Source organism: Mobula birostris, chromosome 4 (genome assembly GCF_030028105.1).
Source record: "Mobula birostris isolate sMobBir1 chromosome 4, sMobBir1.hap1, whole genome shotgun sequence".
NCBI lineage: Eukaryota > Metazoa > Chordata > Chondrichthyes > Myliobatiformes > Myliobatidae > Mobula > Mobula birostris.
The window spans coordinates 21175040-21202745 of record NC_092373.1 but is presented as its reverse complement, the minus strand read 5'-3'; the positions used below and the strand labels follow the sequence as shown (position 1 = coordinate 21202745).

Sequence of the window (27706 nt, the reverse complement as noted above, 5' to 3'; positions counted from 1 at the left end):
GAATGCAACATTGCAAATATTGGTTGTGTATTTGTTCCAGAGACTGTGCCAAGTACCTGACCTGACTACATATTCCTTACAATCCAAGGAACACAATGAAAGGGCTTTTGCTTCTGGGCTTTGTTGCTGCAGTTATAGGCAGAGTTCCTGATAACCAATATGCCAGGTAAGGAGAGACACTAAATTCATACTTTTTTTCTTCTCTTGTTCAATTTCTTCCATAGTCTCACTCACTTTTATCCATACAATGTACTTAGAAGTCTGTATTCCTCCACTTCTAGTTTTTTGTCTATTCATCCTTTCCTCTACTTCACAACTGGCAACATCCATCCAGGTCTCAAAACCTTTAAATGCCTCCCTAAACTCCTGGCTTTCTTTTCCCCTTTAAGCTATTTCTTAACCCAGGACATCTCTATGTTATGAAAGTGCAACTTAAGGATATCCCGACATATGAATGTGATCGGATAAGGTTAGTAAATTGAAATAGCCGGTGTACTGCAGAAGTTTCCTGTCTTTCTCTCTCCACTTTCAGTAACTGTTCATTTCTGAATCACAAACAAGAGAGAATCTGCGGATGCTGAAAATCCAAGCAATACTCGCAAAATGGACTGATGAAGGGTCTCGGCCCAAAATGTCGACTGTTTACTCTTTTCCATAGGTGCTGCCTAGCCTGTTGAGTTCCTCCAATAGCTTGTGTGTGTTTTGCTTTTTTGATGTCATTCATTACAATATTGTGAAGGTACGGTTGCCATATCAAGTGAAACGTGTGCATTTTCCAACTTACGGTCCAAATCAATTTAAGGATGTCTATTCAAATGAAATCCCTTCATTACCCAGGACCTTTTTGACCAAGCTTTTTGAAACCTCTACTCTCTTTAGCTCAGTACCAATAAAATCGGATCTTGCCCCTGTAGCAACATGAGATATTACCTTGGTTAAAGGATTAATATAAATACTAGTCATTGTATTGCAGAAGTATTGGGTACCATTTGAAGTAAAGCTTACATTTAACTCTTGTTAAAGGGATAAAGTTTTGCGTCTGAAACCAGAAAATGAACAGCACCTGCAGTTTTTAAGGGACATGGCTCCCGCATTAAAGGTATGATGTTCCGTTGTTGCTTAACAAGCTGGTGTTCAGTAACTTTTGGTCAAACTGAATGATTAATTATGTCCTTGATGTGCCCACAGATGGATTTCTGGCAGCCATCTTCTCTTGAGCTGGTAACCACCAACAGCACTGTGGATTTGAGGGTCCCTGCAACCTCTATTTCTGAGACCCATTTCAGGCTGAAGGAGATTGGACTGAAATACGAGTTAGTTTCGGATCATACATTAACTCTGGGCACAATCTACACCTCACTAGCAGTTACCAATAGTGGTTGAAATGACATTATTTTGCAAAGATAATTTGTTTTCCTCCAAGTAGATGTAAAGATGGTGTTTTCTTTGGCAGGGTATCTAGAAACAGGGGTCATGGTTTCAAAGTAAGGGGTTGGCCATTTGGAATTAATATGAGGAGAATTTTGTCCAATGCAGAGGGTACTGAATCTGTGGAATTCTCCATGCAGTGTGTTGTGGAGGATCAGTGCAGAGGTATGGTTGGGTTTAAAGGACCCAGGGCCTATGGGTTCGGTACAGAAAATTGACACTTGGGTAAAATTATGGAATGGAGAGACAGTTTTAATAGGCCAAATAGTCTACTTCTTATATTTCACATTTCCCTTCAGATTCTTCTAGATTTTTTCTCTCCTTGACCAACATAATTGTAGAAAGTGTTAAAAGAATATTGGGTTTTCATCCATAGAAAAACCGTCTTTGCTTATGAAAACCTGTTATAGTTTAACTAACACTACTGAAAACGGGATTTTAAAATTCCATTAAAATCTAGGGGTACCACAGTAATGTAGCAGACACCATAACACTCTAACAATACCAGTGACTTGGGTTCAATACTTGACGCAATCTGTGAAGAGTTTGTATGTTTTCCCTGTCACCCATATGGATTTCTTCTGGACGCTTCAGTTTCCTCCCACGTTGCAAAAACATATGAGTTAATTGGTCATCTGGATGCAATTGAGCAACATGGACTCATGGGCTGGAAGGGCAGTTACTGTGCTATATCAATCAATCAATAAGCAAGTCATAAGTAAGCAAATAGATAAATTTCACAAGAGTATTAATTCCCCATGACTATTTGCATTTGAAATAAACATAAATTGCTTCAAAAATATATTTGTTATTATGTTAGTATTTCAGTATCTTAGAGCAATTAAAGTTTTAAAAGGTGTCTTTTAGTACCATTGAGCTTTAGAGGAAGCTGGGGTTAGTTCTATGAGCTGTTAGGAGTGAGCTTGATGATCAATTGCTCTTTATAGAGATTAATCTTGTTTTATTCATGATTAATTAGGTGGTTACTCCTGAATGATGACTAATCAATTCTGATTTATCTGTATTAGTATATAATCAATCCTGATTAATCAGTGATTATTGATGGTGGTGCATAGTTGAATTGGTCTTTCATATGATTTTTTAAAAATTTAACATTAATGACTGGGGAAATCCAATTGTCTTTGGTATGATTTGCACCTGAAACTCCTCTTCTTTCACACTAGTTTGGCTAATTTGGGGCGAAGCCAGTAGAACCTGTTGCGTATGTAATATTTCAATAATATTTGAGTACTCTGTGCATATATATAAGTTGATTAAGCATTTTTGTTCATTTAAATAACTAATATTTAATTTAAATAATATGTTAATTGCACACATGATACATGCGTGCCTCGCTTAAAGTAAACTGAAAGTTAGACCTGCATTTCAGACTCCTGTGGCTTCCTTTGAATTAGTTTAATGTTTTTAAGTTACAAAACATAACAGAACCACTACCCACTAATCTTCAGGATGCACACATAGTGTCTCCTGATCTTATTTCACACAGTGTGTTGATTGATGACATGAAGACACTGATGGAAAACCAATTTGACCAAAAGGATAACAATTCTACATGCTACAATTATGAAAAATATCATCGATGGATTGAGGTAAATGTATGATGAAGAGAAAAATACAAAACTATAACAAAAGTAACGTCTTTCTGAAGAGATGCATAATGTAAATTATGATTCACATAATTTTTCTTGTGCAGTGCTACTAACCAGACTCCCATCTATTAGTGTATTTTTAAGTGCCAATCATTGCTGAAGTCTCAGTTATACATTCAATGGCCATTTTATTAGGTCTCTCCTGAACCATAATAGAATTGCTGCTTTGTGTACGTTCATGTTCTTCTGCTGCTCTAGTCCATTCACTTCAAGTTTTGAAGTATTGTACATTTAGAGATGCTCTTCTGCCCATTACTGTTGTAATGTGTGGTTATTTGAGATACTGTCACCTTCCTGTAAGCTTGAACTAATCTAGCCATTCTCCTCTGATCTCACTCATTAAATAAGGCATTTTCCTCCACAGAACTGCCCTTCTTTGGGTGATATTTGTTTCACGTATCTTTCTCTGAAACCTCTAGAGACTCTTGTGTGTGAAAATCCCAGATCAGCAGCTTCTGAGATAAACTACACCTTCTGGCACCAGCCATCTATCCATGGTCAAAGTCCCTTAAATCTTCCCCATTTTGGTATTTGGTCTGAGCACCAAATGAACCTCTTGACTATGCCTGCATGCTTGTATGCATCGAGTTGCTTCCACGTGATTGGCTGATGAGATATTTGCTTTAATGAGCAGGTGTACATAGCAAAGTGGCCATTGAGTGTAGATTTGTGTGGCTCTGACCCTGAAGTTCTAGGAAATAACATAATTTGTTAACATTGCTTGTTGCCATTTTTCTTCTCAACCACCGTGCATCAAATTGGGGTTTGTTGTGCTAGTTTAATCTATGGTTTGTCTTTGTTGCAATGGGTGGGTTTCTCATTATTCTGACAGACATGGCATCATGAGTGATCATAGCACCAACAGATAACTTCACTCACCTCAGCTCCAAACTGATTTCACTACCTATAAACTCCTTCCAAGGACTCTACAACTCATATTCTCAGTATTATTTACAGAACCAGGAAACAGTCTCAAGATAAAGGACTGACCGTTCAGGACATTAGAATTAAGGACCTTTGGTGCTGGTCAAAGAATATCTTCTATATGTTCCTCTGTTAAGGTTAATAGATATTTGGACTATGGTCATGGTGAAGTAAGCTTTGGAGTTTGGAGCAACAACCAACCTGCTGGATGAGAGGGATATGGAGGGCTATTGTCTGGGTGCAGCTAGATGAGTTGACAAGTATCTACAAGTGGAAAGGAATTTTTGATGTTTTGTGTCCAAACCCAGGGTTAGGATTAAAAAATGGACAATTCCTTTACCTTGTTTGGGTGCTCCTCAAGCCACTGAGTTCATACAGCAGCTTACGTATGTTGTTGCCCCACTTTCCAACATCTGCATGTGTCTCACCCTTGTGAGTTTGTAAAGACAGCTTCCAGTAACTAGGGAAACTGACAGGACAGATTTTGGCATCCACTGTCTCCATTTACAAGGCTCTAACCAGGTACAGACTATATCAACTTAAGAGCAGAACATTTTCAGTCCCTGTAGCTGAACTAAAGTGGGCACCAGTAACTTGCCAAGATGTTGATTGGAAAGATTCCTGAGCAAAATGAGTTCTCAATGCCAGACAAATACTGGGCCAGTCCTTATAAAGTTATATAGCACTGAAACAGACTATCTATTCCATATCAGTCCAATACTCTGCTTAGTTCCATCTTCCTGAACCCAGATCATAGCCCTCCATGTATGTAGACATCTATGATAAAAGACGTCTTTCATCTATGTAGACACCTAGACTTCTCTTAAGTGTTACAATTGAACTCACATCCATTATTTCCACTGGCAGCTCATTCCACATACACCACCCTCTGAGTAAAGAAGTCCTCCCTCAGATCCCCCTTCAATATTTCACCGTTCACCTTAAACCTATGACCTCTAGGCTGTGTCTATCCCTCCCTGATAGGGAAACTCCTGCATGGATTAACCATATCTGTATCCCTTAGATCCCCAGACATATAGAATCAGTAAGCATCTTGAAAGACGCAGGTGACACTCGAGTCAAAGTGAGTAAGAATATAGTAAATGGTACATGGTTAATGTTTACTGCTGATGTGGAATTTTATTGATGAATAAATTTCAGAAAATAATACATAGAATAGCCATCAGGAGAGTTTTTTAGATTATCAGTTAAAAGAAAAAAAAACAAATTAATCATATTATATACATATTTGTTGTATTGAGGTGATGGTAATATGAAAAATAACAAATGTTGAAAAGTCTAGGAACTTTTAAAACATTTCTAAAGACTGATAAGATTTATTATCAACTTCAGAAGTCTGAACGTTGAAGATGAGCTCACAGCTAATTCTCAAAGTTCAAAATACATTTATCACCAAAGTATGTACACTGTATGAATGTATTTTTTCTACTCCTAGCAGAATCACAACACTATCAGATTATAAATTACCCTGGATCATGGAAAAGAGGCTCTGATACCTACTTTGGTCCAGCTGTAGACATAATCATCTACATTGAGAAAAGGAACAATCATATGTATTCTCTATTGTAGATTGAATCCTGGATGAAGAAAATCACATATGAAAACCCGAGACTGATTTCTCTGTTCAGAATTGGAAGGAGCTATGAGAATCGCAGTATCTATATCCTCCGGGTAAATTTGCTTATTGAATTGTTAATGTGAGAGTTCCTTATCCCTCCAGCCAACTCTAGAGCAAGTGCCAGATGCTTTAGGCTTTGCATGACATTGTCTGGTTATCAGAGAATTTTGTTAATGCAACATTCGAGTACAGTAGCATCAGCCGTGGTATTCTGAGTCAGGAAACTGAATGCATGTCCTTCTCCTGAAACACAGGCAGGGAATTGGTGGCTGGGAGACCATTTTGCTGAACACCTACGCTCTGTCCGCCAGAGAAAGCAGGATCCCCCAGCGGCCACACATTTTAATTCCACGTCCCATTCCCATTCTGATATGTCTATCCACGGCCTCCTCTACTGTCAAGATGAAGCCACACTCAGGTTGGAGGAACAACACCTTATATTCTGTCTGGGTAGCCTCCAACCTGATGGCATGAACATTGACTTCTCTAACTTCCGTTAATGCCCCACCTCCCCTTCATACCCCATCCATTATTTATTAATTATTATTATATATATTTTCTCTCTCTCTCTCTTTTTCTCCTTCTGTCCCTCTCACTATACTCCTTGCCCATCCTCTGGGATTCCCCCTCCCCCTTTCTTTCTCCCAAGGCCTCCGTCCCATGATCCTTTCATATCCCTTTTGCCAATCACCTGTCCAGCTCTTGGTTCCAACCCTCCCCCTCCTGTCTTCTCCTATCATTTCAGATCTCCCACTTTCAAATCTGTTACTACCTCTTCTTTCAGTTAGTCCTGACGAAGGGTCTCGGCCCGAAATGTCGACTGTACCTCTTCCTATAGATGTTGCCTGGCCTGCTGCGTTCACCAGCAACTTTTATGTGTGTTGATAGCAGTTAGCATAATGGTTTACAGCACCAGCGATTGGAAAATCGTGTTTCAATTCCCACCGCTGTCTGTAAGGAGTCAGTCCGCTCTCCCCGAGTGATGTGGGTTTCCTTCAGGTACTCCAGCTTCCTCCCACACTTTAAACATTTGTGGTTTGGGTTAATGAGTTTTGAGAATGCTATGCTGGCGTTGGAAGCAGGCTGACCCCAGCACATTCTTGAACTGTGTTGGTGGTTGACACAAACAACTCATTTCACTGCATGTTTCGATGTATATGTGACAACTAAAGCTAATCATTATTTGAGAAATACTGAAGTATTCCGTACTATACAAATACTAATTTTTGTACAAAATGTCAAATGAAGGCTTTATTTTCTCTTTTGATGGGCATAAAAATCCCCATGACAGTATTTGAAGAGCTGCACAGGAATTTGTGCAGCACTGTATATTTTTTTCCTCTAACATTACCTAAGTAGATTGATGTTTGTGGGAGCTTGCTGTGCATAAATGGTTTACTTTTTTATAAGTTCATTTTCGGTGTCTAGGCATTGCAGGCAAGGTTAGTTTTTATAGTCCATCCCCTTTTACCCTTGAGAAGCGGTGGTCAGGCCCCTTCTTGAACTGCTGGAAGTACTCCCACCGTACGGTTGAGTAGGGGATATCAGGAGCAAAGACTCAGCGATGAAGGACTGATAATGATGTATTTCCCGTCGTCATGGTGTGTGATATGAAGGGGAACCTGTAGGTTCAGGTCTTCCTGTGCCTCTGCTGCCGTTGTTACCTTTTCAAGGAGAGGTTGTGGATTTGGAAAGTGCAGCCAGAGGAACCTTGGCAAGCAGCCACGGCGCATCTTGTAGAGCGTAAGCAACAATCTTTCCAACACCAATGTTCCCTCCAATTTGTAGTGACCAATGTGTGCAAAACTCTTGTGCTGGGCAGTGCTTTGCCCAGTGACAACAACATGTGTACACTGAATTTTTAAGGGAAAGTAAACCTGAAGCTATTCTAAGGATAATAAACTACCAAGTCCAGTTAGTTGTTCAGTGTTTAAAAGACAATACACACAGGTATCACCAGTTTCTGTATTGTACCTAAATATATCTCATGTTCCTGGCCTCATGAGCTTTCGGTGCAGCAGCTTCCACTGTCTCATTGAGCCATTCCACTTTAAATGAACTAGCAGTTCTTTTGCATTTCATGCCCTTTGCTTCTTTAGAATTTGATATCGTGAATCAATAATTTCTTCAATAAAAACAGTATACATAAGCCAGTTCTAAAACCTGCAGACAAATCATCGCAAACTCCACGTTGTCAACACTGTATGCATCAGATACTGGAAAAGGAAATGTAATTGTGTACAATCGTGAAGCATGCCAACAAGGTAAAGGGTGACAAACTTCGGTGCGCAGTTTAAATTCCACTGTGTACAAGTAGCAAAAGATGTGTGTGCACACACATTTTAGAGGGAACTTTGCCCAACCCTACAACAGGTGACTTCACCCTCAAAGATAAAATGCCTCTGGGCAACTTGAAGAAGACGTCCAAAGGCACCATGTAAATGCAAGATTTTCCTTTTTGTTTTGACAATGTCTGTCAATCTCTCACTGCAGGTCGGCAAGAGAACACATACGGTGAAACCTACGATCTTCATGGACTGTGGGATCCACGCCCGCGAGTGGATTTCACCTGCCTTTTGCCAGTGGTTTGTGATGAAGGTCAGTGAACGAATTCTGGAGTTTATTTCATGAAACTCTTTCTTCAGTCAAGATTGAGGAACGTATCATTTAATAAGTTTATATTTCCACAGGCTGTTCAATCTTTTGGAACAAATTGTACCATGGACACCCTTCTCAATAAGTTGGATTTCCTGATTGTTCCAGTTATCAATGTAGATGGTTATGTTTACAGTTGGACCAAGGTAGGTATCAGAGCCTCTTTCCGTGATCCAGAGTAATTTACAATGTTGCGATCCTGCTAGGGGTAGGGGGAAATAGTCACTGAAACTCCTTGAGGAAAAGAATGGAAAGATGGAGGGGGAAAAAGGATCAGCCATGATTGAATGTAGGAGCAGGCTTGATGGGTCAAATGGCCTAATTCTGCTCCTGGGTCTAATGGTCTAAAAACAGATCAAAGAGACCAAGAATTTGGCGCAAAACTCAGCTAGACAAAGACAATAAGAGTGAGTAACACTTAAGCCTAATCACCATTGGTAAAATCAGGACAGACCCATTTCCCAAAATCACTTTGCCACTAGATCCCTGCTTGAATACCCAACCTTTGATTCCACTCATTAATAGAGCAGCCACAGATCTCTGTAGAATAATTCCAAAGATCTATAACTCTCTCTGTTAGGAATGCTAGAGAGAGGGAGTGGGAGAGGGAGAGGGGAAGTAGAAGGGAAGGGAGGAAGGAGAGAGAAGGAAGGGGAAGGGAGGGAGGGAGGAGAGAGCAGGGAGGGGAAGGGAGGAAGGAGAAAGAGGGAAGGGGAATGGAGGGAGAAGAGAGCGGGAGGGGAAGGGAGGGAGGAGAGAGAGGGAAGAAGAAGGGAGGGAGGAGAGAGAGGGAAGAAGAAGGGAGGAAGGAGAGAGAGAAGAAGAAGGGAGGAAGGAGAGAGAGGGAAGGGGAAGGGAGGGAGGAGAGAGGGAAGAAGAAGGGAGGAAGGAGAGAGAGGGAAGAGGAAGGGAGGGAGGAGAGAGAAGGAAGAGGAAGGGGGGCTGCATTCAAGCTCCACATTGGAGAAAGCACCTGAGATTTGGTTTGACCCTGGGTCACTGGAGTTATGAGGCAGGAGCTCACTGAGCTACCCAAAAAAGTAAAAGAACAAAAGACCATTTATTCTGAAAAACAAAGAAATGTAGAACAGGTCTATGCTGAGCTGGAAATGTAAAATTAATTTATATTTCAGGCCTGGTCTGAATGAAATCTTCTTTGGTTATGCTCCCACTTTCATTCTCTTGAGGAGCCTCTCACCAATACTTTAAGCTGTACTTTCTTTCTTCAGAAATTGCCCAGGTTAGCCCTGTATCTTGTGCACGTCTCTGCAGAGTTAAATAATGGCAAAGGTATTTCCACTTAGCAGGCCTCCCTTGTTCTAATCACCATTACGAGGTTACTCCAGTCTCTGCTGTCATGTGCCAAACCACATCAAGTCCAAGTCACCCAACACTCCTGTGCTGCTGGACAATTGATTCCCTCATTAAATAAAAAACACCCTTGTCTTCATACCGCTCTCTGGCCTCACTCTACCTGTCTTAAGAAATTCCTCCAAAGCTCATAGATATCTATATTCCTCCTTTCCTGGCCATTTTTTCATCTCATAAACAGGAGAAAGTCGGCGGATGCTGGAAATCCAAAGCATCAGGCCGCGACCTTTCGTCTAGAACTGAAAAGGAAGGGGGAAGACAGGAAATATAAAGGGCTGGAGAATAAGGAATCTGATAGGAGAGGAGAGTGGACCATAGGAGAAAGGGAAGAAGGAGGGGACCCAGGGGGAGGTGATAGGCAGGTGAGAAGAGTAAGAGGCCAGAGTGGGGAATAGAAGGGGGGGGGGAGAATTTTTTAACCAGAAGGAAAAATCGATATTCATGCCATCAGGTTGGCAGCTACCCAGAAGAAATATAAGGTGTTGCTCCTTGCCATTTCTGTTGTTTCTCCTATCTAGCCACACCTTCAATTACCAAAGCCCTAATCATCAAACTCCTTCCTATGTTTCGATCCTCTTGAAGATCGCTTTATAAAAAGTAGTTATGAGGAAAAGGCAAGATTAGATTTATTTGTCGCATGTACATTGAAGCATCCTTTGTGTCAAATCAAATCAGCAAAGACTGTGCTGGGCAGCCTGCAAGCATCTGCTGCCAATATAGCATGCTCACAACCATACACCTTTGGAATGTGGGAGGAAAGCAGAACACCTAGAGGAAACCCACATGGTCACAGGGATTTCATTTATCACTTTTATCCTCTCCCTGCGTGATCTGTTGTCAAACTTTCCTCGACTGTCGTTCCAAGAAAATACTTTCGGGATGTGTTGCCAGGCTAGTTGGAAATACAGGCTGCTGTTCTTTTTGCTGTTGCTTCCCACAGGATCGATTATGGAGGAAGACACGCTCCAGGAATCCTGGCACTACCTGCGTGGGCACTGATCCCAACCGAAACTTCGACGCCAAGTGGTGCTGTGAGTTTGTGCCTTTAAACCAACACTCTGTAAGCAAGGTGGGAGCACTTGTTAAAACAGAAGGAAAGAAAGCTAAGTCATCAGTAGTATTAAGTAAACCAGGTTGTGAAACACATTATCTGTAGGAAGCAATTCCCATCCACAAGGCCTGGTCCTAAGACCAGAGGACACAACCTCAGAATAGAGGGGCATCCTTTTAGAATTTAGATGAGGAGGAATTTCTTTAGCCAGAGAGTGGTGAATCTGTGGAATTCTTTGCCACAGGCAGCTGTAGAGGTCAAGCCTTAGTTTGCTAGATTCTTGATTGGTCACGACATGAAGGGATATGGGGAGAAGGCAGGAGATCGGGGCTGAGAGGAAAATTGGACCAGCCATGAGGAAATGGCAGAACAGACTTGATGGGCCAAGTGGCCTTATTCTGCTCCTATATCATATTTGAGAGAGATGGGGACTGGGATTGGAGGGTTTGAGTCATGAAGAAAGTCCAGATGAGCTGGGGCTTATTCCCTGGAGTGAGGATGGCTGAAAGCATGCAAATTCAGGAGGGCATAGAAAAGGCATAAGTTCCCATCCTTTTTTATGACATGGAGCTTTGCCATTAACTGAGGGGTCCATGGACCCCAGGTTTGAGGGGTAAGGGACCAACACAGACAAAATGGACTAGCTCAGGCAGGCACCTTAGTCTGCATGGATGAGTTGGGAGGAAGAATCCGTTTCTCTGCTAGGAGAAAAGAGGGAGGGGAAATAGAGAAAAAGCGAAAGGAAATGGGTTAGGAGTGGATGTGGAAAGGAAGAAAAACGACGGGAAGTGATAGAGGACCAATAATTATGGAAGTGTTCAAATTTACACAAGGACCAAGTCTTGGAGACACAAGAGACAGCAGATGGTGAAGTCCTGAGCAGCTATCTGTTGGATCAACTCAAGGTCTGCGAAAGCAAAGGTATTGGTGACATTTTGGGCCAACATCCAAAATTGGAACTGTTGAGATGCAGGGCTTTGATCCAAAATGATGACAAGACTTAGCATTGGTTAGTCTTGATCATAATTGAAGGGAGAGGAATGGGATGTGGTAGAGGGTGATGGAAAGAAGGGCACACAGCATATGAGTAGATTTCAGCTGGAGTGGAGGGCAATACAGAGAGATTTCAAAAAGAAAATCAACAGGGAGAAAAACTCATCTTTCTTTCAAAATGTATCACAGGAACATTGACAGACGATTTGTGTGGGTGGGAATGAGTTCTGTTAAGACAAGACGTGAAAAGTTTCATTGTATTGAAAGAACATGAAATGGGAAGCTAACTAAAGAAGCTCTCAGACAGGCATAAGTATCATAACATAGGCACCAAGGCGGTGGAGAATGGGAGTGGGACCAGCAGCTGGCCAATCAGTCCATCATGTAGGCTAGCAGAGAGCATATGACAAATAACAAGAACCTTTTAATACATGTGGAGGAGAAATGCCTGTCATAGGACAGTCACAGAGAACTGACAGGTGGTCACCAGTGATTCCAGGAGCTTGAGCAACATTATGATAGCTGTCGGTTTGAGTCTCAGTTCAGGCTTGAGCATAAGCTCCAGGGTAACATCCAGAAGCACAAGAGATTCCGCAGAAGCTGAAAATCCAGAGCAACACACACACGATGTTGGAGGAATTCAGCAGGTCAGACAGAATCGATGGAAAGGAATTAGAAGTCTATATTTCTAGCCAAGACGCTTCATGGGGACTGGAAAGGAAGGGGAGAAAAACCTGAGTAAGAAGGTGGGGGGAGGGAAAGGAACACAAGCTGGCAGGTGTAAGGGGATGTCAGGTGAGGCAGGGAGGAAGGTGGGTGGCAGAGGTGTGAAAAGCTGGAAGGTGAACAGTGGCAAAGACAAATGGCTGAAGAAGAAGGAGACTGATAGAAGAGGAGAGTGGACCATGGAGAAAGGGAAGGAGGAAGGCAAAATCCAGGATAACACCCAGGCCAGCTGTATTGGAGGTGACACTTTTTCTGATGAGACATGAAATCGAGGAGCTGTCCACTTCCTCAGGTGGATACTTACGACCTCACAACAAGAATATACAAAACACAACAGGGACTTGCTTTGGAGAGCCTTTTGTTAGCTAGAATGTGCATGTCAATGTATTCCAACCTCTGCATCGGTCACACTGTGGAGGTGCAGAATAGAGTGATCTGGTGATCCAGTGCTGGGGACAATAGAACTGCAGCTCTGTCACTGGACTCGGCATCAATTAGCTGATGAAGCAGTCACTACTTATGCAGTAGCTGGCCCGTCGCCTTTTCATCAGCCATTGCTATTTGTTCTAGTTTCTGGCTTGTTTTTAATTATTAACACAAGTGATTCTGCAGATGCTGGAAATCCAGAGCAATGCACTCAAGATGCTGGAGAAACTCTGTGGGTCAGGCAGCATCTGAGTCCTGATGAATTGTCCTGGACTGAAGTGTCGGCTGTTTATTCCTCTCGATAGATGTAACATGATCTGCTAAGTTTCCTCCAGCAATTTTTTTGTGTTGCTCTTTGCTTGTAACTAACTTCATTTTAATCAACATTTATGTTTTAATTCACTCACTGAAGTTGAATGAATTTTTAAATGAAGTTAATTATTCAAAAGAAAAAAGAATATATTTTGTCTTTCATCAGGATCAGTATGGTGCAAGAGAAAATGATTTTGACAGTGAGAATTAATTGCCAGAGTTCTTCAGGAAGGTTTGGGTTTCTGCCATCTCAGTCCCTGTAATTATTTGAAGAAGCCTTTCAGCTGCTCACGGCAACGCTGATCACTAATCAAGCCTTCAATGTATTAGGGTCATATAGCAATGAGATTTTAATGAGGTTAATACTATCTGGCTCAGGAATGATCCACCTCTCCTTCATCTCCTTCATCCTGTACGTTGGTTCCAGGTAACTGGATAAAGCACACCAGGATGCCAGCATGCATGATCTCGACCGAGTATATTTGACTCAGGATCCTCGACTATATTGATAACCCAGCTTGTACTGTTTGTGAACTCCTCCCATGTGGGAGAGGCTAACTGAGAGGCACAGGAAAAACACTATTAACTACCACTACAGATTGTACATATTTCACAATGCAACAATAACTTGAAAGTGTTGAACTGGCAATAAGATGCTTTGGGTTGTGGAAGTCGCTATGTAAATGCTACCTCTTTAATTTTTGCCTGCAGCCATTGGTGCTTCGAGGAACCCATGTGCTGAGACTTATTGTGGATCCCATGTTGAGTCTGAGCGGGAAGTCAAGGCTGTGGCTAATGCCATCCGTAACTACAAAGGGATCAAGGCTTACATCACAATGCACTCGTACTCTCAGATGTGTCTCTTTCCATATTCCTACACGTACTCATTGGCTCCAGACTACGAGGAATTGGTAGGTGTCAGTGTCAGTTATTATTAAGTGAGATACCTCAGTACTGTGAGATTACTATTGGTTAACAATATGACAATGAGGCAACCATAGGGAGGATGGCTCTGTATGTTTTCTTGAAGAAAGAACATGCATGCATCATCCTCATCTCTGGTGCAAGCTGATCATTTTAATTCTACTCAAGGTGGGAGCAGCTACCTTGAGCTGTGTTTAATCATTTCTTGAGTCATGTATCTCCAATGAAACTCCTGCTGTTCATGAGGTAAGAGCTTTCGCCATGAGACAGGTGCCTAGAAGTGCAATGGGTTGAATGGGGACCACTCATCCAGAGCCATCCAATCCCACTCTGGCAACTGGAGAACTAACGTTCAAATTTACACAAGGGCCCAGTGTCAGAGACACAAGAGACAGCAGATGCTGAAACCCCGAGCAACAGTTCACTAGGTCTGTGGAAGCATAGGAATTGCTGACATTTTGGGTTGAAATCCAACATCAGAAATATTGAGATGCAGGGTTTTGACCCAAAATACTGACAACCCCTTGAATTGCTTAGTCTTGATCAGGAAGCCATTTGACAACTGTGCGTTGGTATTGCTATCAGTTTATCATTGTCACATGTGTCTAAGAGCAGAGAAAAGCTATCCTGCATACTGCTTGTACAGATCAAATTATTAGTGCACTTAGCTGTAACAAGGTAAAAAAAAATGGAGATTAAAGTGTAAGAGCTACTATAAAAGAGCAGTGCAGTAAACAATAAAATGCAAGATGGATTGTGAAATCAAGAATCTACTTTTTTGTACAAGAAGTCGAACGAAGAGTCTGATAACCACGGGACAGAAGCTGCCTTTGTGCCTGGTGGTACATGCTTCCAAATTTTTCTATCTTCTGCCTGATGGGAGAGGAGAAAACGTGCCCATCTGATTCACCACAAGAAGGAACCCTGTCACCTGAAATCCTCGGCTGGTCTGACTCCAGCTGGCCAGTCTGCATCTCTCTTAACCATCACCCCATTGCAGGGACTGATAGGAATTGACAATGTGTTGGTTTTGCCAGTGTGTAAATAAATGAAAGCCTCTGGATAGTCTATGGGGCTGCTGAGAATGTGAATGGTGCAGGAACCCTGGTTAGGTGCAAGGATGAAGCACAGAAACATTGTTATCACAGATTCATTGTTATCACTGTCACTGCTGCAATAGAGCCATAGCAGCTACTCATAAGGAATTGTTTTTAGAACACAGAACAGGACAGTAATGGCTTTTCGGCCCACAACATTGTGCCAGCCTTTTAACCTACTCCACGATCAATCTAACCCTTTCCTCCTACACAGCATATAACACTCCATTTCTCTTTCATCCATGTGCCTACAGTATCTCAGGGTCTCTTAAATTTCCCTGAGCTATCAGTCTCTATCACCACCCCCTGGCAATACACTAAAAGCACTTACATTGCTCATGACCATGATGGTCCTTGGCAAAGTTTTGTACAGAAGTAGTTTGTCATTGCCTTCTTGTGGGCAGTGCCTTTTCAAGACGGGTGACCCTAGCCATTATCAATACTCTCCAGAGACTGTCTGCCTGGTGTCAGTGGTTGTATAACCAGGACTTGTGACCAGCTGCTCATACAAACATCCGCCACCTGCTCCCATGGCTTCACATGACTCTGATCAGAGGGCTAAGTAGATGCTACACCTTGCCCAAGGGTGACCTGCAGGTTAGCAGAGGGAGGGAGTGCCTTATACCTCCTTTAGTGGATATGTATCTCCACCCTGCCAATGAATATAGATAAACAATTACAGCAAAAACTGAATAGTGAGGTAGTGTTCATGAATCAGTCATAAATCAGATGACAGAGGGGAAAAGCTGTACTTGAAACCTTGAGTATGGTTCCTAGTTTTTCCGTACCTTGTCTCTGATGGTAGTATTTAGAACAGAGAATGTCCTGAATAGTGAGAGTTCTTAATTATGGATGTCTCCTTCTTGAGGCACTGCCTTTTGAAAATGTCCTCGGTGATGTGGAATTTGTACCCGTGATGTAGCAGTTTCAGTCTACGATCCTTTGCAGCCTCTTCCGATCCTGATACCTTCCAGGCCATGGTGCAAAGTGGATGTGTAGGCTGCCAACTCAGGGCACGCACTCTCACCAAAGGGAAGCTGGAAAGTCTGAGGTCAAAGAGCAGGCCAGTGTCGAGTGTCTGGGTGTCAGCACCTGACTTGGATAGATTATTGGAGGTTCTATTTCGAGCCATATAAACTGAGTCTCCAGAACTACGTGTTACAATTAATAATCTCCTCCTATATTCATCTACTCCCTATAAATTGATTTGCTCACCTCCCTAGAATTATTCTCCAACATGTTTTATTGATCAATAGATTACAGATTTGAATCTTTCCCCATCTGCTGCACTTGCTTTCCTCATGTCCAAACATAACGTTTACTAAATTCATCACATCAGCCGGACTCCGCCTTCCGCCTGTGGACATGTAAGACATAGTGTCTTTCTGCCTGCCTTTAATTTCTCCCTTTCCCAACTTAAACTTTGAAATTTTAACTTTATTCAGTCGGATCTTGCAAAGTGATAATTATAGTTATGGCTACCTTGAGGAAGCACTAAAAGGAATCCCGATACAGGTAATGGTAAGCCTAAAAAAACTGATGAAGCTGCAGAGGAGCCAGCCTGGGTTAATAGATTAGAAACTCAAATGAGCTCTATCGTTGCTGAACTAACTCAACTAAAAGAAAGTCTCCTCCCTTTGAAGGAAAAAATTGATTCTTTGAGCTTGGATCTTAAAGAAGTAGCTCGCAATGTGGCTGATATTTCCTTTCGTCTGGAAAGGCTCAACGACGAATTGTTGATTTGGAAGCTCATTCTCTTCGGAACAGTATTCGAATTGTTGGATTGAAAGAGAAATCAGAATCAGTCGACACACTGGTCTATTTTGCTAAAATGTTAAAATCTCTATTTCCCAAGGCTTTTCCACAATTGCCCGACATTGTAATAGCTCATAGAGTTGGAACTTCGGGACAAGGTAAAAACAGACATGTCATTGTGCGTTTTCATGACAAAGATTGAATTATCAAACTGGCAAGAAAACATCAGCCATATCTCCAGCCCCTGCCCAGCCCAGCATTGAGGCTCTCTGCTCCCCTCTGCTGTTACCACACAAGAAATTATCAGATGCCGTTGCATCCTGGGTCAGTTTGTATTGGGCAAGCTAACAACCAAAGACAAAGCATCAACACCAATGGTTCATGTTCCTGGATTAGTGATCAGGGATCTGAGCTATTCAGTTTGAACCCCACCCCAGCAGCTGGGAAATTTAAGTGCAATCAAATTAAATCTGGAACTTAAAGAAAACCTAAATTAGTAAATGGTTATTATGTCGCATGGACCAGGGTACAGTGAAAAATTTTGTTTTGCATGCCATCCATTCAGATTTGTTTGATGCACTGAGGTAGTACAAAGGGAAAATAAATGGAGAATGAAGTGTTACAGTTACAGAGAGAGTACATAATAAAATACTGGGATAGTACAACAAATGCCAGTTTGTACCATTCACATATATTCTGGCCCATGGGATTCAAATTTATGGTGGTTTACTCTTAACTGGAAACTTCTTGATTTTACTCGGAATTCACCGGGTCCAGGATAGACAACAAATCCTGGCCTAATCAACGATGCCTACAACCAGTGTATGAATGAACCTTTAGATTATCTCCCTCAAATATTTAACTGATTAGCATGGAAAACACAATGGTTAGCGTAACGCTGTTACAGCATCAACAACCTGGATTCAACTCCACCACTGAGTTTGTACATTTTCCCCGTAACCATGTGAGTTTCCTCACACATTCCAAAGACCCATGGTTGGAATTAGAGTTAGTAAGACGTCGACATGCTATGTTGGCATCGGAAGCAGGGCGAGACTTGCGGGCAGCTCTGTGTTGGTCATTGGCGCAAATGAGACATTTCACTGTATGTTTCAATGTTCTGTTGTACATGTGACCAAGAGCATTCTGACAGGCTGCATCACTGTCTGGTATGGAGGGGCTACTGCACAGGACCGAAAGAAGCTGCAGAAGGTTGTAAATCTAGTCAGCTTCATCTTGGGCACTAGCCTACAAAGTACCTAGGACATCTTTACGGACCAGTGTCTCAGAAAGGCAGCATCCATTATTAAGGACCTCCAGCACCCAGGGCATGCCCTTTTCTCACTGTTACCATCAGGTAGGAGGTACAGAAGCCTGAAGGCACACACTCAGCGATTCAGGAACAGCTTCTTCTCCTCTGCCATCCGATTTCTAAATAGACATTGAAGATATGACACTATCTCACTTCTTTCAATAAACAGTATTTCTGTTTTTGTACATTTAAAAAAGTCTATTCAATATACATAATTGATTTACTTGTTTATTTATTATTATGTTTTATTTTATTTATTATAATCTTTTCTCTGTCTGCCAGATTATGTATTGTATTGAACTACTGCTGCTAAGTTAACAAATTTCATGTCACATGCGGGTGATAATAAACCTGATTCTGATTCTGATTCTGTACTTGTTACGCTTTATTCTGTATTGTTATGCTTTTACCCTGTTCTATCTCAATGCACTGTGCAATGATTTGATCTGTACGAAAATTACGCAAGACAAGTTTTTCACTTGTTTAGCACGTACCTTGGTACATTGTAAAGATGGAGAAGATCCTGAGAGGCAGGATTTATGAACATTTGGAGAGCTATAATATGATTAGGAATAGTCAGCATGGTTTTGTCAAGGGCAGGTCATGCTTTACAAGCCTGATTGAATTTTTTGAGGATGTGACTAAACACATTGATGAAGGTAGAGCAGTAGATATAGTGTATATGGATTTCAGCAAGGCAACTGATAAGGTACCCCATGCAAGGCTTACTGAGAAAGTAAGGAGGCATGGGATCCAAGGGGACATTGCTTTGTGGATCCAGAACTGGTTTGCCCACAGAAGGCAAAGAGTAGTTGTAGATGGGTCATATTCTGCATGGAGGTCGGTGACCAGTCTCATGGATCTGTTCTGGGACCCTTACTCTTTCTGATTTTTATAGATGACCTAAATGAGGAAGTGGAGGGATGGGTTAGTAAGTTTGCTGATGACACAAAGGTTGGGGGTGTTGTAGATAGTGTGGAGGGCTGTCAGAGATTACAGCGGGACATTGATAGGATGCAAAACTGGGCTGAGAAGTTGCAGATGGAGTTCAACCCAGATAAGTCTGAAGTGGTTCATTTTGGTAGGTCAAATATGATGGCAGATTATAGTATTAATGGTATGACTCTTGGCAGTGTGGAGGATCAGAGGGATCTTGGGGTCCTGTCCATAGGACGCTCAAAGCAGCTGCGCAGGTTGACTCTGTGGTTAAGAAGGCATACAAAGTACTGGCCTTCATTAATCATGGAATTGAATTTAGGAGCCGAGAGATAATGTTGCAGCTATATAGGACCCTGGTCAGACCCCACTTGGAGTACTGTGTTCAGTTCTGGTCGCCTCGCTACAGGAAGGATGTGGAAGCCATAGAAAGGCTGCAGAAGAGATTTACAAGGGTGTTGCCTGGATTGGGGAGCATGCCTTATGAAAACAGGTTGAGTGAACTCGACCTTTTGTCCTTGGAGCGATGGAGGATGAGAGGTGATCTGATAGAGGTGTGTAAGATGATCGTGTGGATAGTCAGAGGCTTTTTCCCAGAGCTGAAATGGTTGCCAGAAGAGGACACAGGTTTAAGGTGTCGGGGAGTAGGTACAGGTGAGATGTCAGGGATAAGTTTTTTACTCAGAGAGTGGTGAGTGTGTGGAATGGGCTGCCGGCAACGGTGGTGGAGGCAGATACAATAGGGTCTTTGAAGAAACTTTTAGGTAGGTACATGGAACTTAGAAAAATAGAGGGCTATGAGTAAGCCTAGTAATTTCTAAGGTAAGGACATGTTCGGCACAACTTTGTGGGCCGAAAGGCCTGTATTGTGCTGTCGGTTTTCTATGTTCTATTTTCTATAATAAACCAATCCAAATTCCAGAACTATTTATCTGGAAGAACTATATCAAAGATCTCTCAAGTCACAGAGTTATAGAGAAGTATATCCATTCTGTGTACCATATCTTCAGAAAGATAGATCTGACCCTTCTGAAATTATCAATTACCCTATTGATGCTAAATCTCAAGGTAATTTTATAGTCAAGAGAGCTAGAATATATGTTGTTAGTGAAATTGATTACATGCCCCCAACATTCAAAATTCAAAGTACATTTATTATCCAAGTACTTATACGTCTGAGTGACAGGATGGAGATGTACCTTTGGGCAAGATGTAGCACTTGCTTAGACAGACCACCCCCCCCCCCGCCCCCACGCATGCAGGGTCACATGATGGCAGCAAGTGGTAGATGGTTGTATGAGCAGCTGGTGCATATTACAAACCCTGGTTATGCGACCACTGACTCCAGGTAGACAATCTCTAAAGAGTATTAATAATAGCTGGGGTAACCCATCTTGTAAAGACACCACCCAGAAGAAGGCAATGGCAAATCATTTCAGTAGAAAAATTTGCCAAAGACAATCATGATCATGAGACCATGATGACCCACATCGTACGACATGGCACATATTAGTGATGATGACATATATGTCACCATATACAACTCTGAAATTCATTGTCTTGAGGCATATTCAATAAATGAATAGAATAATAACCATAACAGAATCAGTGATAGACCACACCAACTTAGGCATTCAACCAACTGGCAACAAACTGTGCAAATACAAAACCAAAGAAATAATAATAATAAATAAATAAGCAATAATTATTAAGAACATGAGATGAAGAATCCTTGTAAACGTGAACATAGGTTGTGGGAACATTTCAATCATAGGGCAAGTGAAGTTGAGTGAAGTTATCTCCTTTGGTTCAAGAGCCTGATGGTTGAGGGGCAATAATTTCCTGAACCTGGTGGTGTGAGTTTTGAGGCACCTGTAACTTCTTTCTGATATTAGCAGTGAGAAGAGAGCAAGTCCTGGGTGGTGGGGGTTCCTAATAATGGATGCTGCTTTCCTATGACAGGATTTCATGCAGATGTGCTCAGTGGTTGGGAGGGCTTTACCCATGATGGATTGAGCCGTATCCATTACTTTTTGTCAGATTTTCCATTTAAGGGCATTGGTGGCTTCCATACCAGGCTATGATGCAGCCAGTCAATATATTCTCCACCCTCATGCACATGGTGAAATATATACATATCCAAGGGGCTATCAGAGGGCACATTGTGCAGAGTTAGGGCTTCAGCCTCACACCCCAAGGACTTGTCTTCAGTCCTGCCATCAGTGTGGGATTTGCACATTCTCCCCAAGACTTGTGAGTTTTGAATTCAGTACCTTGGATTCCTCACACACCCTGAAGAGGACTTCCTTCACCCAGAGAGTGGTGCGAGTCTGGAAAGAGTTGCCAGCGGAAGCAAAGGATGCGGGTTAGATTGCAACGTCTAAGAGAATTTTGGATTGGTTCATTGAGAGGAGGGGTATGGAGGGATATGGTCCAGATTGCAGGTCGATGGGACTTGGCAGAAGCTTAAAATCAGCATGAACTGGATGGGCCGAAGTATCTGTTTCTGTGCTGTAGTAGCTATGACTCCATGACTAACCCAATGAGATGCTGGTAGGTGAATTGACCACAGTATTCTTCCTTTTAGTATCAGTATGTGATAGAAGAATCAAAGGGGCACTGATGGACAGGTGAGGAAGGAAGAGTTCCAGGGAATAAGGAAAAAGGAAATGGAATTAATGAGTTTGTTCTGCTGGGTGCCAGCATGGTTCTGATAGGCTGAATGTTCTCCTTGAATGTCATAATTTTTCTTTGCTCATAACAAGTAAGGAAGTAAACCAAAAGTGCATGTTTAAATCAGTTAACTATTGTCACATGTACCGAGGGACAATGAAAATCTTTGTTTTCTATGCCATCCATGCAGATCATTTCATCAAGTCATACAAAAGAAAAGCAGTAACAGAATGCAGAATAGAGTGTTACAGTTATAGAGAAAGTGCAGTGCAGGCAGTCAATAAGGTACGAGGGCCAAAACTGAGGTAGGTTGTGAGGTCTAGAGGCCAACTTATCTTTCAAGGGGACCACTCAATAGTGTTATAACAACAGGAAAGCAGCCGCCCTGAGCCTGGCAGTACGCAGTTTCAGGCTTTTGTACCTTTGGCCTGATGGGAGGGATGAAAGGAGAGAATGTCTGGGGTATGTGGGATATTTGATTACGTTGGCTGATTTACCGAGGCAGCAAGAAGCGTAAGCAGAGTCTAAGGAGGGGAGGCTGGTTTTCATGATGTGATGAGCTGTGTCCACAACTCCTGGCAGTTTGTGATGGTCTCAGCAAGTGCAGTTGCCATACCAAGCCACGATGCATCTGGATAACTTGCTTTCTATGGTGCATTAATATAAGTTGGAAGGGTCAACTGGGACAAGCCAAATTTCTTCAGCCTCCTGAGGAAGTAGAGGTGCTGGTGAGCTTTCTTGATCATGGTTTTTATGTGGTTAGACCTTTTTATGCCTCTCTAAATGTAGCAGTATCTAAAACTTCTTCCTTCATAGTCATCAGGGAAGTTACCATGGCACCCATCCAAACATCATACCAGCCATCACTACAATATGATTTCCACAGTACAATACTCATTGGAGTATATAAAATAGTCATTAGTAAATCCAATAGGCAAATCAGGAGAAATTTCCAAATTTGGTAACGGTTAAGGAGGTGAAATCAACTGCCAATGGAGGCACATAGCATTTAAGGCAAAGCTCAACTTGCATAAGAGAGAGAAAGGAAAGGAAGACGTGGTAGTAGATATAATTTAGAAAATTGTGTGATGCAAACATTGGCTTGGACCAATTGGGCTGAATCAACTGCTACTGTGTTGTTCTACATACAAACTTTCCTCAACTTTAATGATCAAAGTGAAACTTTCTGTATGATATTTTGCTGCTAACTCTTTATGGTTCTGTGATTGTGTATTAGAATTTCATTGCCTGGAATGCAGTTACGGCCTTGAGGAGCCTTTATGGAACTCGGTATTCCTACGGTCCAGGTGCACTCATAATATGTAAGTGACAGTAATTGTTCGTGCCTGTCTAAAACTGTTGTTCCCTGTGCTTGTTTCATTAAGCCAATAAACACTTACCCGGAAAAAAGTTACAAACCTGATCAACATATCATAGTGAGTTATAAGACAGTAGAAAAGGAAGGTCTCCATACATTCATATCAATCCTGTCCAATGGGGGAAACAGCAGAAAGAGTTTGTAATTCTACCTGATAGTCAATGATGTCCAATTAACACAAAATCATGCTTTGCTCTCCAACATTTGATTTTAAGGAATAATGGATCAGGTTCCAACATGAACAAACTGTCTACTCTCACAGATACCCCAATGCATTCTCACAAAACAGAAGTGATCTTTATAAAACATCTTAGAAGCTATTCTGGAGCAGCAGCTGGTTAAGTATCTGAAAGGAAAGAATTTGCAGGACCTTGGATAGATGGCAGATGACTAGCTCTTTTGCTCTTTATATTAGCCTGGTACAGACTAGAGGAACAGAAATGCCTCCTCTGCTACAACCATTCTACAGTTCTGTTCTGTCCCTCTCCAGATCCATCAGCTGGAGGTTCGGATGACTGGGCCTATGACACTGGAATTAAATACTCATTTACCTTTGAACTCCGTGACTTGGGCCAGTATGGTTTCCTGTTGCCTGAGTCCCAGATCAAGCCAACCTGTGAAGAGACCATGTTGGCAATCAACTACATCGCCACTTACGTTCTCAGGCATCCATATTAATCTTCCTTGGTGAATGAGTAATTTTTGATTCTTGGAAGTATTGCATATGTACATTTCTATTGCTTAGAATGTATCAGTGTATATTTGTTTTTGTGCACGGAGCAGAGTTCAGAGATCTTCTGGTCAATTTCTCTCTGATATGGAATTTCTTCTGTTTCTTTCTTTCTTTTCAAATCTTTTTATTGTACATATAGGAAAAATAACATGAGTACATCAAAGTAACAACACTTACAATGCCTCAAAAAAAACCATCATCTTAAAGATTGAAAACAAAATTTTGTGATAACAAAAAAAACCTACTGAGCAGAAAAGTGAGAAAAAAAAAGAGAACCCATTAAGTGTACAACCCTGGAGCCATGCGTCATACAAAAAGCTCCTAAAAATAAACATCAAACCGCCAGCAAGAAAAGAAAATATACTAAAAGAATTTACAATTAGATCATGGAAAAATTATATCAATTAACTCAAATGATAATAACGAGCAAATGAGCCCCAACTTTTCTCAAAATCAAATAAAGGTTCAAAGGTTCGACTTCTAATTTTCTCCAAACTAAGACATAGCTTCACTTGAGAGAACCGTTGTGACAAAGTGGGAGCTGATGTATCCTTCCACTTCAACAAAGTGGCCCTCCTAGCTATCAATGTAACAAATGCAATAACATGTTGGTCAGACACCAAAATACCATGAACATTTTGAGGAACTATTCCAAAAAGCACAGTTAATTTATTAGGTTGTAAATTAATTTTAAGTGCTTTAGAAATTTTTGAGAAAACCAACTTCCAGAACTGTTCCAATATAGAACAAGACCAAAACATATGTGTCAGTGTAGCTATCTCAGTTTTACATCTATCACAATAACTATCAACATTAGGAAAGATTTTAGAAAGTCTCTCCTTTGTCAAATGATAACGATGTACAATTTTAAGTTGAATCAGTGAGTGGCTAGCACAAATTGAAGAAGAGTTAACCAACTTCAATTTCTTCTGTTTCCTTGTTGCCCTGTTCTTATTGTTCCTCATTCTCTTTCCATTATTTTTCTTTTAGTTTCTTCTCCTTCTGCTCCCTTTGATTTTCCCTCTGCTTCTTTCCCTTCAGAAGGAGGTGATGGACATGATGCAGAGGGCTGGAGTTTGTGGGATAATTATCCCACCATGAGGTTCAGTTTCTATTTCTTGCTCCAACACTCATGCTCCCCACCCCACCACCTTGCTCCTTTACTTCTCCAGTCCTTCATTCTCCCTTCAGAACATTCATTCCTCTCCAAGCCCATCAAATTTACAACCCCTTTGTCACCAAACTCGGTGCTGAATTTTCCTATGCTCTTAACCCTTTATTTTTCTCTCATCAATGAAAAATTGGTCTTTCTTCTAGGTGGTATCCCTTACCCTCTACCTATTCCCAGCCTCCATAGACCTCACAGCCTCTATCCTACCTTCTTATTTGTGCAAAGGCCTGCCTTGCTTCCACAGGAAACCCATCTTTCTCTCTATTTCTATATCAAGTTCACGAGGGGAAGAAAGCCACAGCAACACAAAGAAAATGGAACTAAGCACTCCCCGCATGTGCGAATCACTGGCATTCATACTTATATTTAGTTTAATCCTCTCTATCTTAGTCCTAATGTTGATTCCATACATCTGTAAAACATTGGTGAATTTATAATAGCTTCAAAAGCAACGATAATTTTGAAAATTGAATTCATATTGACTGTGATTATTTCTATAGTTTGTACACAAGAAATAAGTCATACCCTGACATTTCATCCTTCTTGGTGTGTGGGTGCATACTGTCAATCAGAGCTTCAAATGTATACATTCCAATTTGTTCTGTAATGTCAAATAGCTTGAAACGTATTATATCTGAGTAGGAAATTTCCTTCCATTTGCTGATCTGGTAAAGATCTTCCTTCCCACACTTGATGGAGTTAGAACACAGAATACAGACCATAAAAGATTGTAGCATAGTACAGACTCTTCAGCCCATGATGTTGTGCTGACCTAATCATGCCCTTCCTTCCTACGTAGCCCTCCATTTTTCTACCATTTGTATGCCTGTCAGAGTTTCTTACATGCTCCTAGGAATCTGCCTCTACCACCACCCTTGGCAGGGCATTCCACGCACCCACCACTCTCTGTGCAAAGAAACTTACCTCTGACATCACCCCAGACTTTCCTCCAATCACCTTAAAATTATCTCCTCTTATGTTAGCCATTTATGGTGCCAAAGGAAGCACACCCTATGTTAACTTTCAAATGTGAGTTAATCTTAGCTTTGAAAGAATTTGTTGACTTATTGGTGAAAGGCAGGAGAGATGATTAGCTGGTAAATCATCATTCAGAGATCTGACAAAAGTTGGACGGTTTGAATGCTCTTAATTTATCAGAAATTTCTGTACTTCCAAGAGTACGCTGTCAATTCTCAAACAACACAAACTTAACATTTTCCAGGGTTGTTGCTCTGGGGAAGGTAACAGTCTCAATTCTTTCATAGTCAATTATATGTATGATAACAGTCAACAATACATAGGAAGTAGATTAGGACCCGGAGATAATGGGTTCTGGATTTCTTCATCCAGATTCTTTATGCAGCAGTTTAATTCACCTAATGGATACAGGAAAGGGAAAAAGTCCACTTCCATGATTGCATATTCTATTCCCAAGCAAATACTTTTTTCCTTTCTTACCCCTGGTTTACAACCTGTTGTGTATTCTAGAAGTTTGTACTGAAGAAGGTGGAGTTTCCAATTTGAGATCCAACACTCAAGCTGATGTTGCATGCCCAAAGATACCTTGGTCAGTTTTCAGCCCCTTTCCATGTAACAAGTACACAGGTTACAGCACGCACACAGGTCTCCAACTAGAACTCAGGTTTCAGAGAGTTAAGGGCCGGGCCAGATCAAAGAGGTCAGGGCGTAGGGGCCTGAGAAGAGGTGGAGGCTGGTTCAGTTCACTGCTCCACAGCGTTTACTTGACTCTGCACTGAACAATGGGTCTCTCTTACGGACTTCGGTTCAGAAACACTATTTGCTTGCGGTTACTCTTCGCATGATGTTTTCTTTTCATCGCACATTGGATGTTCAGTGGTCTGTTTATCGGTTATTTTATTTTTTATGGGTTCTTTTTTATGGCAATAATGTTGTTTTTATTCTCTACACATTAAGTGTTAAACAGTCTTCTTCGTATATATACATGGGTTCTTTTTTTGGGTGTCTTTGTTTCCTGGCTGCCTGTAAGGAGACGAATCTCAAGGTGGTACAATGTGTACATACTTTGAAAAATTGATAAACTGCAAGGAGTAAACACCGTTTATCAGTGTCAAGAAACCTGCTGCATCAATTTGCTTTCATTGTGGGGAAGATATTTCATTTAAGAATGATTATGTTGTCATATATATTGTGGGACCATTTAAGTGCTGTAATAAAATAATCTACTTAACTATAAGAAATTGTGTCAATTCTTACAGCAAACAACCTGAATTTATCTAATATACAGAATGTGTTAATCTATCTTGTATTTAATTCATTTATTGGGATACTCTTTTCAATTAATTATATTTCAAGAACAATTGGGCACTGTAAACCAACAGTATTTAATAAAATATTGAGACACTTGACCAAACAGTCTCGGTCCGATATGTCGACTGTACTTTTTCCCATAGGTGCTACCTGGCCTGCTGAGTTCCTCCACCATGTTGTGTGTGTTGCTTTGGATTTCCAGCATCTTCAGATTTTCTCTTGTTTGAGACACTTGACCTTGAA

The 27706-nt window shown here is 41.3% G+C and overlaps 1 protein-coding gene across 2 annotated transcripts; it reads left to right on the top strand.

Moving 5' to 3' along the window:
- LOC140196206 (carboxypeptidase B-like) lies at nt 1-27550 on the top strand. Of its 2 annotated transcripts, XM_072255004.1 has the most exons (11): nt 1-166; nt 1024-1099; nt 1189-1313; nt 2936-3038; nt 5613-5714; nt 8155-8259; nt 8352-8462; nt 10628-10718; nt 13907-14106; nt 23130-23214; nt 23761-27550. In XM_072255004.1, exons 1-11 carry the CDS (start codon nt 96-98, stop codon nt 23946-23948), a joined length of 1257 nt encoding a protein of 418 aa, XP_072111105.1. In that variant the 5' UTR covers nt 1-95; the 3' UTR covers nt 23949-27550. The 2 variants fall into 2 exon arrangements, with proteins under 2 accessions (XP_072111105.1, XP_072111106.1); XM_072255005.1 differs by lacking the exon at nt 23761-27550 and having other exon boundaries at nt 10628-10756; nt 23130-23215.
- Nucleotides 27551-27706: the final 156 nt, after the last annotated feature.

Coding starts and splice junctions, on each gene's coding strand:
- LOC140196206 (XM_072255004.1), top strand. CDS start 96: ATGAAAGGGCTTTTGCTTCTGGGCTTTGTTGCTGCAGTTATAGGCAGA. Junction 3,039..5,612: donor AATATCATCGATGGATTGAG/GTAAATGTATGA, acceptor TCTCTATTGTAG/ATTGAATCCTGGATGAAGAA. Junction 14,107..23,129: donor CTCCAGACTACGAGGAATTG/GTAGGTGTCAGT, acceptor ATTGTGTATTAG/AATTTCATTGCCTGGAATGC.